Here is a 16,431-nt window from a genome sequence, read left to right on the forward strand (position 1 = left end):
AAACCTTGTACGGTGGTTGGATACGCTTGTTTGTATATATTAGTCTATCGAGTGTGAAATAGAAAATACACGATGCGCAAGTTATTCAACCTTCAATTCCGTTGCCATCGCGACCTTTACAGCTGCATGGATTCTGAAATCTGCACAAGACGTGACCTGTATATTTCTGTAGGTCTGTGAATCAACCATTATTGTATGGGGTGAGTAGATCACCTTAGAGGGACGGTCATAGTACAATTCAGTAAAACAAAGTTTTGAATGCAACTGTTCCTGCGTAAAATAGCCGCCTCTACATATTGGTCAACGCGTCTGTTCGCTCGATTTAAATCATTCTTGTCAACTGATTGAATGAACTATATCCCGACAGTACGATATTATAGGATGCAGCCGGCAACACACGTTATTTGAATGGCATAGCAGTTGAACAAATGACGTCATTTATCAGCAGTAAAAGACGATTCGATGTTGAACGGATTACGTTTTACGTCTTTTTGTGCTGTTCGTGAATAGAATTGAATGTATGTTCAGGCAGCGCGATAACTGCGAATACCGATAGTACCATCTAACCGGTAAGTGGCCATAACCGTCCTTTTATATAGCCCAACATGGAGCGCGACGGCGGCTGCCATGTTGTTATTAATTCTGAACGTGGTGGGGAAGTCGTCGATATAGGTTATGTATATTGCGTAGCGATATGTAGTTGGCTGCTACGGTGCACTGTCAGTAAGTATATGCCGCGATTTGTTTGTTGTACAATTCCTCATTACGAAAAGGCTTTGTTTTCGACTCGCAAAAATCAGCACTGGCTGACTAACCAGTCCGTGAACTCATGAACCAGATATCTCGATGGGTATGTATTTTCGACGGATTAATCACCATTGTATGTTTATCAATAGCGTTACAGTGCGATTATTATGCAAATCAAAGACCTTGAGAGTACGTTGACCTTTACCGCACCTGCATCGGTGTTCAGACGACTGTAGTCTGAGATCGGTCTGACACTGAAATTATACTTTCCCCAGAGACATTAATGTTGAATTAGCAACTTGACCTCTGGAGTCGATTTACGCAGAAAATCTCTGTCAGTTGAAACATTAGTTTATTTTTCTGTAAAACTCGACTATGGCATTGCCAAAAATATAGATATAATGAACGCGTCATGACGAGTCCCCAATATCTATTTCTGGGCGGCGATCCGCTCTTCTATGATTGCTCTTAAAATCATTTTTGTGTGTGTGCAATTCCCAGTATCTTCGCGTATTAATTCTTCTGTGATTTTTTTTGGCTTGGCCGATTTCGCTCAAACTTGGCAGGTAGGTCACATTTCTGGCCCACCGTTGCCATAGCAACAACAAAACCTGATTTTGAATACCTTCACGTCAAATGTATCTCACTCCGAGTCTACAATTTTAGAACAAAAAAAACACGGACATAGCTCATTCTGCTCAGCTTGAGTGCGGGCAAAAGGTTATTATTTGTTTTTTATATCTTTTTTAATTAGAGAAATTTGACCTCAAAGTTGGGGTAACTTTTCACCTGTAACGGCTTTTGTTTATCTCTTCGGTGTTTTTTTTTTTTGTTTTTTTTTGGCTTGGCTGATTTTGTTGATGCCCCAGTCACATCGCTGTCATGGCAACAAGCAAAAAAACTGAATTTTGAATACTATCGGCCGAATGTATTATCTCCTACCAGCCTTGTAATAGCAGTGTTCAAATGACCATTGCAGGGAAATCCCAAATATCTGTAGATATCAATTTCTACCATACATTGTTAAGCATAATATCCCAAAAAATATCCGACAAGGTAACGTGTTGTTAATTTAATGGGAAAGTGTCTGCGTAAGTGTATGGCCCATTTTATATCCTAAGGGAACAGATCTGCTTGTCATTTAATACACCGATGCAGCAAGTCCTTTTGTTTGCAATCATGCATTTGTGTACATATTCATTCCCTGTATAATGTTTTCTCCGAGTTGCTACTCGCTACAGTCTGGTTTACCCACACCTAGGTTTTAAAAAAATAAACTGAAATTACGCACACATGCATCGCGCACAGTATGTTTCGACCAACGGTTTATAAAATATGCATTATAATATTCTATTTTTAGAGATTTAGAAACAATCGTATTTTTCCCTATAAAGCAGATTAAAATGGGTGATTTCATTCCCGAAAGAGTATTTCCTAGAACAGTTCAGAATGCAACTGTGATGTGCTTTACCTTCGTAAGTCCTTTACCTTCGTAGGTGCTTTACCTTCGTAGTTTATGTTATATTAAAGGTTAATCACAATAAATCCTCTGCCAGTACGTCAGCTGGCAACCTTAGAGTAGTTTATGTTCGAATTAATCGTCAATTCGTTTCGGACATTACAGCTATATTGGGGCAACACGCTAGAAATGACTTTCCTATTTGAAAACTAAAAACGGGTTGGTGGATGTGAGGTAGTATCTAGTTATTACGATATACAGCCTCGTTATTGAAAGGTAGTATTCACGCGCGGATTTCCCCTTCAGCAAAAAAAAACAAAAACAAAAACGACAAATCAATTGACAAACCCGCGTCGCGTCAATAGCAGCGCGCCCTCCATCCCCTTTCCGAATTTCTGGATCCGCCAGTGGTATTTCGTTATTACGGGACAGTATCTCGTTATTGCAAGGTAGTGCATTTTTATCACTAAATTGTATATCGTTATTACGAGGTAGTGCCTCGTTATTACCAAAAATCATCTTTTTATTACGAGTTAGTATCTTGTTATTGCGAGGAAAAATTTCGATTTTACAACTTGAAGGTAGAAGTAATATCTCATTATAAGGAGGTGGTATCTTGTTATTGTGAGGTATTATTTCGTTATTACGGTCCATGACTATTTTAAAAACTGTGTTGGGGTTTTGTTACGAAGGGTCTAGAAACAAAAACAATAAAATGGATAAGATACGTTCCCTGTAAAATATGAGATGAAATCGAATTATCGTCTGGGCATTTTGGACCGCATCATTGAGAAACCGCGAAGGGACTGACAGCAGACGTCTCATCAGTCGCATCCTCAAAATCCAGTAACGAACCGCCGATATTTTTTTTTACCCATCATTCAATGGGAAAGTCAAAGTTTACTTGGTCCAATCTTTGAACGCTGTTTAAACTGCTGTGCTTCTATAGATTTATACATAAAAAGTCTTTTCAAACTGGCATAAAGTAATGGTATTGGAATTGGAATTTCCTGACATGTAGGCGATACATCAATATTTTGACTGTAAAACACACATTTTACATGGGTGGGGCGGATCATAACATAAGATGAGAAGATGCATTATGATGCAGTCTGGTCCTTAGATCGCTGCATAGGGCCATACAAGATCATAGCATAAGGTGAGGAAGGTCATCTATGCATACAAATTAACCATAGTAACCAAATGACAGTAAAGTAGTAAACAACTTGAAAAAATAAAAAAAGTATAAGCAAGAGTGTGCATTATGTACAGCAACACAGAAACAAAAGTGTTTAAGATATCCATGCTGTTAATTTTTATTTATTTATTTATTTATAATTAATTATGATCTTCAACAAAATTATTTGAGTTATTGCACCCATATAAAAAGGTTACGACAACGACGAATAAACAAACCATACAGACCTTTTATCTTCCCATTGCATCAGAGGTTAAAACAAAATAGCAACCTGGCAAGGGTGAATTGGCCAAGGAAAAGCGCCAAGTACGGTAGCGTTGGGGTAATATATGTTTTTGAGGATGTGTGTTCGTTCATTCAAAGCAACATTTAATACATGTCTTCAAGCTGAGAAGCAAAATATTTGTTGTTGTTGGCCTGAGTTACAGATATCTTTTTATAATGTTTTCAGGACTGGTTCAGAATGGAGTCTGCAAAAGCAAGCATAAGTTACCATGTTTTAAAAGAAGAACACATCGCGGAGGCGGCCCATGTGCTGACCAAGGCTTTCCTCGGCGGGGAGAGTATATCAAGCGTTCTGAAGCAGCCTTACAACGCCGAATTTGCATCAAGCGAGGATATCTGCAAAGTGGCATCAAAAGAAGGTGTCTCGGTGGTAGCAGTGGATGATACAACCGGTAAGGTCGTTGGGGCTATATCCGGGACACTGTGCAGAGCTAAGGAGCTCGGAGCGCAGAAAGTCAACACCCCTTTAGTGCCACCAGAGGTCGCACCATATTATTGCCCAGCATTCATCCCGTATTTAGAGGAACTTGAACAGTTTTTCGCTGGAAACAAAGAGCTGACTGCAGACCCCGAGTGTCTCATCATGAGGAGTGCGAAAATCGGTGTCCTCTCCGAATATGGAGGTTTGGGTATCGGAACTAAAATGGCCGACAAACGACAAGAGCTTTGCCAGAAAATAGGATGCAAGTATATCATTTTGACGTCAACTAGTCCAATAAGTTTCAAATTATATTCCAAATTAGGGTACAAGGTCTTAGGGGAAATTCCATATAAAGATTTTGTCATTAACGGGGAACGTCCATTTGCTGCCATCACCATGGGAACATCTGGTAAGAGTATGATGAAGAGTATCTTGTAATGACGTCACAAGAACTGCTTGGTTATAAATTGACGCCGCAGGAATCGCTTGAATATATATAGCATGCACAGGAGACTATGGATAAATTCAGACGACATATGTACTGTGTTAGCGAGTAAAACTATCACTGTTTGATGTCATAGGAATGTCCGGTAATCCGTTTCAGTTGTAGGCAGTTTCGAGAGAGAGAAAATGTAATTTGTGTGAAAATGGTAAATGTGAAATGTGCATTGCAATTATGTCTTCTACGAATTGCTGAATAGTTTAAGCGTTCAACGGACTATTGTAATGCTAGTAAGACGGCATCTTAGTCGGCCAATGGTAAATCTCGTAAGACAGTATCTTAGTCGGCCTATGGTAGATCTCGTAAGACGGTATCTTAGTTGGCCAATGGTAGATCTCGTAAGACAGTATCTTAGTCGGCCTATGGTAGATCTCGTAAGACGGTATCTTAGTTGGCCAATGGTAAATCTCGTAAGACGGTATCTTAGTCGATCAATAATTGATCTTGTAGGACGGTATTTTAGTCAACCCATGGTAGATAATAATAATGATAATAGTCATCGTATTGGTAGTTTATTTATTTGAATTATGTAAAGTAGTCGAACGATGGTAAATTATTTGGAGATATTGGTTACTCGGTCAATGGTAAATATTATATCATAGTCGGCCATACATGGTCATTGATAAATGTTGGACGTATACTGCAATTGATCATAAATATATCCTAATTTAGCAATGGTTAACCTTTGAAGCAATAAATCCGTATAATTGAGTGTTAAACTATTGTGTTGTATATGGTTTCATTCCTGAGTGTATACATTTTAAACTATTTGCGGAGAATAGCAAATCAATGCCCCACATAAACATTACTGTTTAAATTAAAAAATCAGGTATCGCCGTGGAAGACAAGTGTAAAAGTACAATCGAATAATAATGGTCCAATAAACAATATTATGTTTATGAGCTGTGTTATACCTCGTTTCTAGAAGTCATGACTGTTTTGTTTATGTGTGTCGGTTAGAATAACTTTGCTTTTATTATTTTTTTATTTAAATTTCAAACAAGAGATGATTTGTAGCGCTGGCTGACGCTATATTATCGCCATCCCTCACAAGTAAGTTACAAATACATAAAATAAAACAAAATACGACATACATTCAAACATATACTGATGCTGTATGTTATGAGAAAAAGTAAATTTTAAATTTATTAAAAATTTTTGAAAGTGCTGTTCGTCATACGTACCTGTTAGAATTAAAAGAATATACTCCAGAATTTGTCACAAGCGACATTGAGAGGTCATTCTAATGTGACTCGTGCTGTGCTATTCGCAAGAGCATTAGCATTTCTTTAGATCACAAAAAACTGCATCTCTTGTGCAGGGAAACAAATAGGTACCTCAATAACACACTGAAACAATTTCCAGTCGGCCATCTTGAATCGTCTATCGATAACAAAATAAAGTGCTCCTGCGACATATTTTTACTTTAAGCAGTGCCGAGGTTTATTGCATGAATGCTCGCTTGAACCAAAATCACGCCCTCGGCGATGAACTTAAGAGAACACATACCAGCATGACATGGCGATGGAGGTGCATCTAGATACGGTCGAATGCTGTAGCATTGAAAGAAATGAATGTAGAACGTTGTCAGTAATGCATATTTATGTGCTGCTGAAATCAGTTTCTCTTTTTTGCTATGATGCATGAACGTGAAAACATTTCTTTCAAGTTGAATACATCTGTTCCATTCATGTGCACGAGGACTCAGAATAAATACTGGAACAGCAAATGGATATGATTCAATAACTTGAAAGTAATTATTATAACAATATGCGTAACGTCTACCATGTTTTGGCCAACTACCATCCATGCGTGGACATAGTAAATTACTACTAGGCCCGTTAAATTCACAATGGAAGGTGCTTTGGTGACGCATGGTCGTCAGTGTGGGTTGTATGCTTATATCTTCGTAATATATCAGTAATTAATATGATATACAACCGTAAGCTATCGTCCTGTAATCCATTATATTATATGTGTGTACCTGTACTCAATAATACCTCTTTACAAATATTTTCGCTCAAATGGTGATGACTGCGAATGGTTTCTCTCTAATGATTTCATAATATGTATGCGGAATTGTACCACATAGTACTACTACTGTGTGTGCTGCATTATAATATAGCAGAAACTAGTTGGACCCATATAATGCAGACACATAATCATAAATCAGTTGTCAATAAGTAATCATTATGGTTTCGATTTCGGTTATAGCCTGCTGTTAAATGTAGAGTAATACGCGAGTACACACCAAGTTACCCCGATCGGTAAGACACACCGATTGAAGGTCAACATGCATCCAGTCACCTGTTCCACAGGCAGGTCACACTCTGGTGCTTAATGCGACTGTCAGTGACAGCTGGTACTGAATGGCGCCCTCATTACAGTGATCACAGGTATGTTTGATACGGGTAGGTCGCACCCATATATTATATCGAAGTAAGCAAATAACACCGAATAAACGGCAAGGTAAAGACTATGTCTAATTATAGTAAATACGTACTGAGTGCGTGACTCGAACCGGCGCTCGCGTACGGCACCTAATCGCCTAGCTTCACGTCACTACACGTCTTCCCCTCGGCCACCGGGCATCCCCAAAAAAGGATGCTTAATAACCGAGCTTATTACGTGCAGAGAACATGAAACCCGTCCACGCGATACGCGCCGCACAGCATGGCCAGAATGCGGCAAAGGCCTTCAGATCTGGCTGTAGTAGGATGGTGAAAGTAATGGTACAGCATTTTAACAGTGAATAAGTACTGAGAAATAATTTTTAAACTCATAGTTGCTGTCGACATAGGAAGTAAAGTAAGCAAATAACACCGAATAAACGGCAAGGTAAAGACTATGTCTAATTATAGTAAATACGTACTGCGTGCGTGACTCGAACCGGCGCTCGCGTACGGCACCTAATCGCCTAGCTTCACGCCACTACACGTCTTCCCCTCGGCCACCGGGCATCCCCAAAAAAGGATGCTTAATAACCGAGCTTATTACGTGCAGAGAACATGAAACCCGTCCACGCGACACGCGCCACACAGCATGGCCAGAATGCGGCCATAAACGTATTTACTATAATTAGACATAGTCTTTACCTTGCCGTTTATTCGGTGTTATTTGCTTACTTTACTTCCTATGTCGACAGCAACTATGAGTTTATATTATATCGAGCCTGTCGGTATGTAGCTGTAGGTCCATAGCTTTTTGTGCCACAATATTTAGTCTGTGTAGTGAAATTATATTTGAGCCATGTAAAGTTGTTATTTTTTTCGCAAACTTGTAACATAAACGTGTATATTGCAAATCAAAGTCATGATAAAAGAACACTTTCTTATATTACACGAACTATCATCGATCGAGATATAAAAAATATATATATACGGATATTATGTGACCAGATGGTAAAAAATAGTTTATCTACATTGATTTCACAATCTTTATGTAACATTTTACAAATACACCTATAACCTAATTTTGAATACAACGTTTGATAGTGCTGATAACAAATTGTTTACATATGTGATGTCATCAATTGAAGTTTGGCATCTGGCAGACTCCCTGTTGTCGAGCCCTTTTAACCCTTATAACAGAGTAGTTTTTGAACCAACACAAAAAATAGCATTACTATAACCAAAGGGATATATTCATAGATATTCAAAGAGGAAAGTTTAGGTAAATTTGGTAAATTAGGTAAATCTATCCTGAATTACAAGACAAAAACTAAAATGCCGCAAAGCTTGATGAGTAAAATCATGGAGGTATAACGTCAAAAGTCTGTTTTGGGTGGAAAGGTATTGAACCCTGAGTTTGTCTATGCTTGGTCTTAATTTAGCCTGTAATCAAACAAATCAGGGCATAGTCTAGTTAGATTTTACGTAGAACTTCTACGTAGAACTTGAAAGATCTCTTTTCTACCTACATGGTAAAATCTAACTAGACTATGCCCTGATTTGTTTGATTACAGGCTAAATTAAGACCAAGTTATTAAGCATAGACAAACTCAGGGTTTAATACCTTTCCACCCAAAATAGACTTTTGACGTTTTTTTCTTTTTTATTTAATATACACAAGCCGCAAATTGTTCTGCATTGTTCAAGTTGCATTTTAATACTTTATATTGGTACCCTAAATTTGATGAGTAAATGGAAAAAATTCTGATTATTCAGTGATTTGTCGCCTTAGATTGTTCAAACATAAACAACCCAGGTCGAATAGACAAAATGTAAAACATTAGAAACAAAAACAACTCAAAAGCGCAACAAAACTATAAATATCATATTGACCGAAAGGTAAAGGAAGTATTATACTTCATATACTGTGTATATTCATTTTGTTATTTGTGCATTTAGGAGTTGGATGGGAGACGATATTTTTTTTTTCGAACAAAAAATGTACCGAAAATGATTGACAACATAGACCACAGCATTTCCTTGCAGATTAAACATTTAACCGTTTTTTTTTTATTGTGGTGAAACAATCATTTCTGTGTATTTTGTTTCACTACTCGGCGCTGAGAAATATGATCCCCACATAATATAGATATTGATGTGAACATATAGTTTGTACAAGCCAGATATTTCAGAAGTTGTTTCTTGGCTGCTGGCTTGGAGGGGACTGAGTCGAATTAGTAAACAATGGCTACAGACATACTACCACAATAAACGCATGCGTGCCAATTTGCTCCATAGTCTTTATCGCAGTCTCTTCACACCGGTATAGAGGGACTGTATACCATGCAATTCCGGTTGTTTGTGAAATCGGGATATTCGTAATAAACCTCTTCTAATTCTTCCAGAAAAGGAATGATAATTGATAGAAAGGAAGTGGATTATGGTGTGACCATTGGGTACCCATCCTATGTTGTTTTTTTCATCACATAAAAAAAAACGATTATAATATATTGGGTCTGGAGGGTTGTGTGTGTGTGTGTGGGGGGGGGGGTAGATGTCACATGTATTATAGTGTATGCATGTCGTGCTTTGAATTGGCGGTCTATTGACTCGTTTAATCAATAAGATTTAATCGAATGTTTATACCAAATGAACATGGGAATACAAAATTTCACATTATTCCGAAATAAAATACGAGAATGAAATAATACGCTGAATTTAATATAATTGAAATATAGCTTAATTCACAAATCCGAGTATCATGTCATCATTTTGTAAATTATAATTAAAAAAACATTTTGAATTGGTCAACAATGTTCGATATTATAAAAAGTATACTAGTAATTATTACCGAATGGTAAACTGTTGTTATAAGTACTTGACGGCTGAAGTGAAATATTTCTCAATGACTTTCCCGATGGTTATATCATCACATTTATCTGTTAAAGAGGTACACTAGGGGTCATTCCTATGCATATTTAGTAACAAACTCAAAGTTCTGCTTGAAAGCGCTAATATAATCGCCACAGATCTCATATTTGAATTTTGCGTTAACAAACTGAATATACCATGGGTCTCATTTTGAACACTGCTTTGCCTTATTTGGATACAACGTCCTCAAGTTCTTGAAATATTTTTATAGAGGTGCAATTATCCCCCGAAAGTTGGATTGATGCATGGTAAGAGTGGTATAGAAGCAATTCTAAAAACTGTCCTGAAACAAACCTGTGCTGTTTAAATCTGGATGGTGTTATATCGGCCAGCCACACTACCACACTGATTTGGATTAAAACTCAGACTAGTAATACATACAGTAATTGTATTACTAGTCTGAGATTAAAATAACTTTTTATAATACAGTTCCGCCGATAAAGTGCCGAGCTGAGCAAATGGTCGATTTCCTTTCATCTCAAAGTCGCAGTACTTAAAATCGTAAAGTTGCTGGAAACCGAGTTTCTGGTAGATTCGCTGACTTTCGGGAGCAGTCGCTACTGCTGTGACAAAATGGAAGCCCCGACTCTGTGCCAAATCTGTGGTAGCTTGACGCAGCTTCGTACCGATTCCCCTGCCAGTATATTTCGGATGCACTCCCAACCTCATAGCTGATATAACTTTAGACCCAGGGTTATTTTTATAAGTAGGTGAATCGTGAAATACTTTCTGCATCTTGTCTATGAGCGCGTAAATAGGTTCGTACATTTTTAAAACTTCAGTTGGGATATCAAGGGGTTCGGGATTACTGTTAACGATGATTGACGATGCTACACCGATGATTTTGTTTGACGTCGTATCCAGGGCAACCACAGAGACCCCATCTCTTGCTGCTAATTGACAAACTGCTCTCGCCTTGATGAAATCTTTTTCCCTGGGTATTCCAAGGCATGTTGTCAGCGGCTCTCTCTGAGTGAAGGCTTTCGATATGATGTCAGTGGCCCCGTCAATGTCACATGCTTCCATTGTTCGGAACTGAATGCCAGGAACTTGGGCTGATATTGCCATGGTACCTCGAGTCTGATTTCTATGAATACAACACAGAAATATATTTTAGTACGTTCTGTTCGTCATTACAATACAGTACCACGAGCAATATTCACCGTGAAAGATTGTTGAACTTTGAACTAAGATTTTAATCATGCTTTAAAAACAGCAGTAAAATAATAAATACTGAATATACTGAATAAAAAAAAGTTGTAATTGACACCCCCAGTACACATGTGTAGCTATATGAAATTCACTCAGCTGTATTCTCCCCGGGCCAAAACAGCATCGCGGCCCGCGACGCGATCATTCAAACCCCCTCATTCGTTAATTGTCTGTGATTTCTAGACTACTTTAGTGGCAAGAAGCATATTCTCTTTGTTATAACTATTTGTCTGGTTTCAACTAGCGTCATGTCTTTACTATATCCCGTCCCTTGCGTCTAAAACAATACACATTAGCTGTGAAATGACGACTGACACCTTTTATTGTATGGGTCAGGCGAGTATTTTTTTACCGGACACGCGACTCAAATCAACAAGCACCGCCCCAAAAGCCCCGTTTCCGAGTGTAAGCGAGGTGTTAAAGTTTTGACCACTAAAAATACGGTATCAGGACGATCCGGCCCTGGTTTATCTGCCTTCTACATTCTTTTCCTCTGTTGATTAACGTTTTTAATTCATTACGTGACAAACCACAAATGTGTATTCGAACCCTGACTAAAACGGATTGTATTACATATGTATTCAAGTTATCTGTCTGCGGGCCACACATGTCCACGTGCACAGTGTCAACCACTCGGGCCATATGGTGCTTAGTACAGAGGTGGCGGCGAGTAAATGAAAAAAAAAAACATCTGTTGCATTGTGTAAAATATGGTGTGAAATCGTGAAAATGCCCTGCAAAAGACGAAAAATAATTGTTAAACAAGATAGTCAAGCATTCGTTGTGCATTTAATATATTAACATTAGATATGAACACGTATTGAATATAATTTACACCAGGGCCGGATCGACCAAACTGTTTTGGGGCCGGAACGTCCAAACCAGGGCCGGAACGTCTTTTTTTTACCGAGGCCGCAACCAACCAGGGCCGGATCGTCTAGAAATCTAAAAATACACCAGTCAACAGCACGACTAATATGAATTTCACCGTGTTATCGACTATGGTATCATATCGCAAGATGTCATCTCAAGAAAACCAACGCTCGATGCTGTCATTTTTTTCATCAAGTCCTATTAAAAAAACGAAAATCACCATGTACTAACAACGAAAACGTTCCCCCGGCAAGACCAGTAAAAGATCCAAAGAGAAGGACGACTGGAATTGATATTGCATGGCTTGAAAGTTATGACTGGTTGCGTGGTACTTGGAACGAGCTCGCCACATGAAAACATGACCATGTGCACGATGAATCTCTTGTTCGCAACTTGATTGTCGATTTGTTCTGTTTTTTATGTATATATACGTGATTATCTATATTCTTTAAAAACACTTGTTATTTTTTGCATTTCTGGGAATTAAAAAAAACCGACCGCTTGACCCGAAAGTCAACGTGTCGAGTCACTGCGGGCCGCCATGATATTTAGGATGTTGACATTTCACCGTAGTTTGTGGATTAGGCGATTTCGCGCTGAGACTTGTTTTATTTAGAGTTATGTTTGTATTTTTTAGGATTGTTGTATTTCCTTTGTAGAAAACATGAGATACAATCAAAAAATGGGTCGGATGTTTGGACTAAAACGCCATGCACTACGTTGGAAAAGTACAGTATCACGAAGCACTGCAAGTCGGAGACCCATCGGCTGGCCGTTAAGAGAGAGAGAGGCCAAACTTGCGGAAGCCAATGGCGGTATTGTCGCAGCGATGGAGCGACACGTCAATTTAGAAAGATTGGCATTCATTGGATCTTTGAGGTGTATGTACTGAGTGACTCAGTACTACTGGATCTGTAAAAACGAAATCGCACATACAACGAAATTCAAGAACCTGGTTGAACTAGTTCAATCTCTTGGATGCACATACTTCGAGCATTTGAACAAGGTACATACAATTATTTTGTTATCGTTTATTGCATGTCTGTCATTCAGTATATTCTACTTTTACTAGTATTTTTTAATGAATTATTTTTTTTCAGGGAGCAAATGCATGTTATACATCTGGACGTACTATACAGGAGATGGTTCAAGTGCTTGGTACTGTGGTGAAACATGATATCATGGAGCAACTCAAAGACAGTCCTTTCTATGCTGTTATGATGGATGAAACGACTAACATTTCCATTCTGAAACATTTTATTATGTATGCAAAGTTCATTGATAAGAATGATGAGGTAGGTGCAGTGCTACTATTGTTTTTATAGGCATTGTCAATTTTCTTATTATTACTTAAATTTATTTGAAATTGCATATATAAATTGATAAAAAATGTATTTGATATCACTTCCAGGTGCGGACAGCATTTATATATACATCCAAGATATAAATAATGGGAGAGCAGAGACTATTGGACAAACTTGGATCAGACGGAGCTGCAGTTATGGTTGGACGAAGAACTGGAGTAAGAATAATTTGTTCATGATTTTTAGGGTCCCTCTTTGATTATGGAGTTGGCATTGAGAAAATTCTTGTTGTAAATATATATATGCTTGAACAAAATGTTATTGTGGTATTTTTAATAATTTCAGGTTGCTACCCGATTGAAAGAAAGGAATCCAATTCTGATGGGTATTCACTGCGTTGCACATAGACTGGCTTTGGCTGCAGCCCAGGGAATGGATGGAATTAAGTATCTGAAGTGACTATCAAATATTCTACAGCAGTTATACTGCTTTTACCAAAATTCAGCAGTGCGAATGTCTGGATTGAAAGAAATGATGCTATTTGAAAAACCTTACCTGCTGTCATCACAAGTCTAGAGGGAGAGAGAGTGAAGAAAGAGGTGATGCTACTGTTCATGGGTTAGCCACATTTCTCAAAGCATACAACTTCATTGCATCCATCCAGATGCTGTATTCCAGGTATGTTCATAAATTAATAATGATTACTAATACACTTTTACATTGAAGTATGATATTGCACCAACCTTATTTTTCGAACAACTATTTTATTTGCAGAAGAAAGGTGTGAACTTCTCTATTATTGAACCAGTATTACACAGTACTATAATGGCTATCAATCACCTGAAAGGTGTCTCTGGTATTCACATGCAACAACTTGAAGCAAGGTTTACTAATGACTTATCAATACAGAGTATCAATGTTACACAACACTTAAAAGAATCATTTAAGAACCAGGTACATTGTATGCCACTTATGTTTTATTAATATTATGCAATTATTAAACTAAATGTTTTATATGTCTAGTGCTATAATAAATACATAACGATGTTTTTATAGATTTATGACAAGTACATTGATAACATTACCACCAATTTGAAAGAAAGATTTCCTGAGGTAGAGCTGCTTCAAGCATTCAGTGTATTTGATCCCAGCACCTTGGATGAGGAGGATGACACGGTACAGCAACAGCAACTTCAGGTATGGGATGGGATATATCCTGACTTCCATAATTGCATTAGGTTTATGTGCATGTATAAGCTTCATCAAAACATCTCCAATGACTTGTACAATATTTACTATTTTTACTAGACACTAGCTGGCATGTATTGCCATTATCTTGCCAATGAGCACTGCAGGTGAGTTTTACATTTGTTTTGTCATCACTGAATATTATTCATCATCTCACAACTATTCCCCATTTTTTATTCTAACAAAATTAATATTTTACTTAGTAATACCCTTTTATTTTTTTCCTTCAGATTGTGAGAGAGGTTTCTCTGCATTGAATAGAATCAAGACTACACTTAGAAATAGGCTGAATGAAACCACATTGAAGCATCTTTTATTTATAGCACTAGAGGGACCACCAGCTACTATGTTTGATTTTGATAGGGCAGCAGATTTGTGGGCAAGGAAACAGAACAGAAGACTGAGCATCATTTAATCTAATAAAGAATTACTTGTATATAATGTATAATATGAATTAAGTGTACTTAAAATAGAGCCTAATTTGGTGTTTGTATTTTTTGAGTTGTGTATATTGATTATAAATTTGAAAAAAAATACGAGAAGCCACTGTGAAGGATTTCCGTCCGTGCCATGTTGCCATAAAGAAAACGCCTGCATGAGGCATAAACAAGAAAGGCAACATAGCATGATGACGAAATACTAGTACTATCTGATTATATATAAACAACTTAGAGAGCCATAGTTGGCTGATTTGGTGAATTAACTTCCAGCCTAGCATTAACAATGGGCATCGTCGACGTCAGATAGACTCAGGCACACGTCACTCACACTGGACTGATCTAAATCTTCGCTAAGTTCACAGTCTACCGTACTTCCCTGATCATAAGCCCAGGGCCATGAACACGTAAAATCGGGAAAAGTAAGGGATGGGCTTATACGCGAGGACCACCCCAGATTTTGATTTGGAGTTAATCACTGTAACCATCTTGCCACCCACGAAAAATTGATTGATTGATTTCGACGACACTTTTACAATGAAGAAACAAACATGTTCATACAAAAACACACATTTTATTACAATACGATTTACAAACCATCTGAATTTACGGTGTAATAATGGGTAGGGTCTGTGGGGAAACAGTCGAAGACAAGATCTTTATCATTATCTTCGTTTTGGGATGTTTTCGATCGTGAGCAAACTCTCGACGCAAAGCAATTTTCACCGTTAAGTTTTTCAGTAAAATTTGACCTGAAACAACTTCCTTTGACCTAACAAGTCATGTCTTTTATTAACCAATCAAAATGCTGTGTCGTAATGACGAAATTTTCCGATTATTGACGATGATTTTGTAAACGCAATGCGGAAGTGAATTACCGCAATTTTAAAATGCGATTTGTAGCACTGATTTCAACAACAAAATATCGATTTTTGTCCTCTAAATACTGGCTCTTCGCAATTTCCGAAACGTGAACCACGGTTAATAATAACCGTGGGTAAATTGAGTGTGGAGGAAGTATTTAAATACCGTTCACGGTCGCCAACAGGTCACATCGTTCACACTGCTTTCATTATAGTCTCAAAGTAAACGATTAAGTAAAACCATGTCCAATAACCAGATACGATCACATTTCTGGCCTTTCGAAAGCTACTTACTACTCAAATAAATATGAATTACTTTAGTATTGCAACATCGGGGTTCATCCTGAGTAAATGACAAAAAGGAAAGGATGAGAACAGCGTTGTATATGTTCGACATACTCTCTGAAATTAATGCGAGTTTTCTCATAAAATCACGAACCAAACTACAGTACACATTTTTTTCATCATGATTATTATGAAATGAAACATACTTTTTTTACACGCACATTTTAAAGAATGTCTTCGATGCCTGGTAAAAAACATTCTGAGCTTATAATCGCG

At 37.7% G+C, this 16,431-nt stretch overlaps 2 protein-coding genes across 3 annotated transcripts; one reads left to right on the forward strand and one right to left on the reverse strand.

The window, feature by feature from the left end:
• Positions 1–421: 421 nt before the first annotated feature.
• On the forward strand, positions 422–5,511 carry LOC100371352 (uncharacterized). 2 transcript variants are annotated; one of them, XM_002731725.4, is made up of 2 exons: positions 422–569; positions 3,856–5,511. In XM_002731725.4, the coding sequence occupies exon 2, from the start codon at positions 3,868–3,870 to the stop codon at positions 4,546–4,548; it is 681 nt and encodes a 226-aa protein (XP_002731771.1). In that variant the 5' UTR covers positions 422–569; positions 3,856–3,867; the 3' UTR covers positions 4,549–5,511. The 2 variants fall into 2 exon arrangements, with proteins under 2 accessions (XP_002731771.1, XP_085359295.1); XM_085503169.1 differs by lacking the exon at positions 422–569 and adding an exon at positions 613–723.
• A 4,827-nt stretch (positions 5,512–10,338) lies between these two features.
• LOC102804875 (arylalkylamine N-acetyltransferase-like 2) lies at positions 10,339–11,001 on the reverse strand. The gene has a single exon (XM_006812704.2). The coding sequence runs from the start codon at positions 10,999–11,001 to the stop codon at positions 10,339–10,341; it is 663 nt and encodes a 220-aa protein (XP_006812767.2).
• Positions 11,002–16,431: the final 5,430 nt, after the last annotated feature.

This window comes from Saccoglossus kowalevskii, chromosome 9, assembly GCF_978046115.1.
Source record: "Saccoglossus kowalevskii chromosome 9, keSacKowa6.1, whole genome shotgun sequence".
NCBI classification, from domain to species: domain Eukaryota; kingdom Metazoa; phylum Hemichordata; class Enteropneusta; family Harrimaniidae; genus Saccoglossus; species Saccoglossus kowalevskii.

Coding starts and splice junctions, on each gene's coding strand:
- LOC102804875 (XM_006812704.2), bottom strand. CDS start 11,001: ATGGCAATATCAGCCCAAGTTCCTGGCATTCAGTTCCGAACAATGGAA.
- LOC100371352 (XM_002731725.4), top strand. CDS start 3,868: ATGGAGTCTGCAAAAGCAAGCATAAGTTACCATGTTTTAAAAGAAGAA.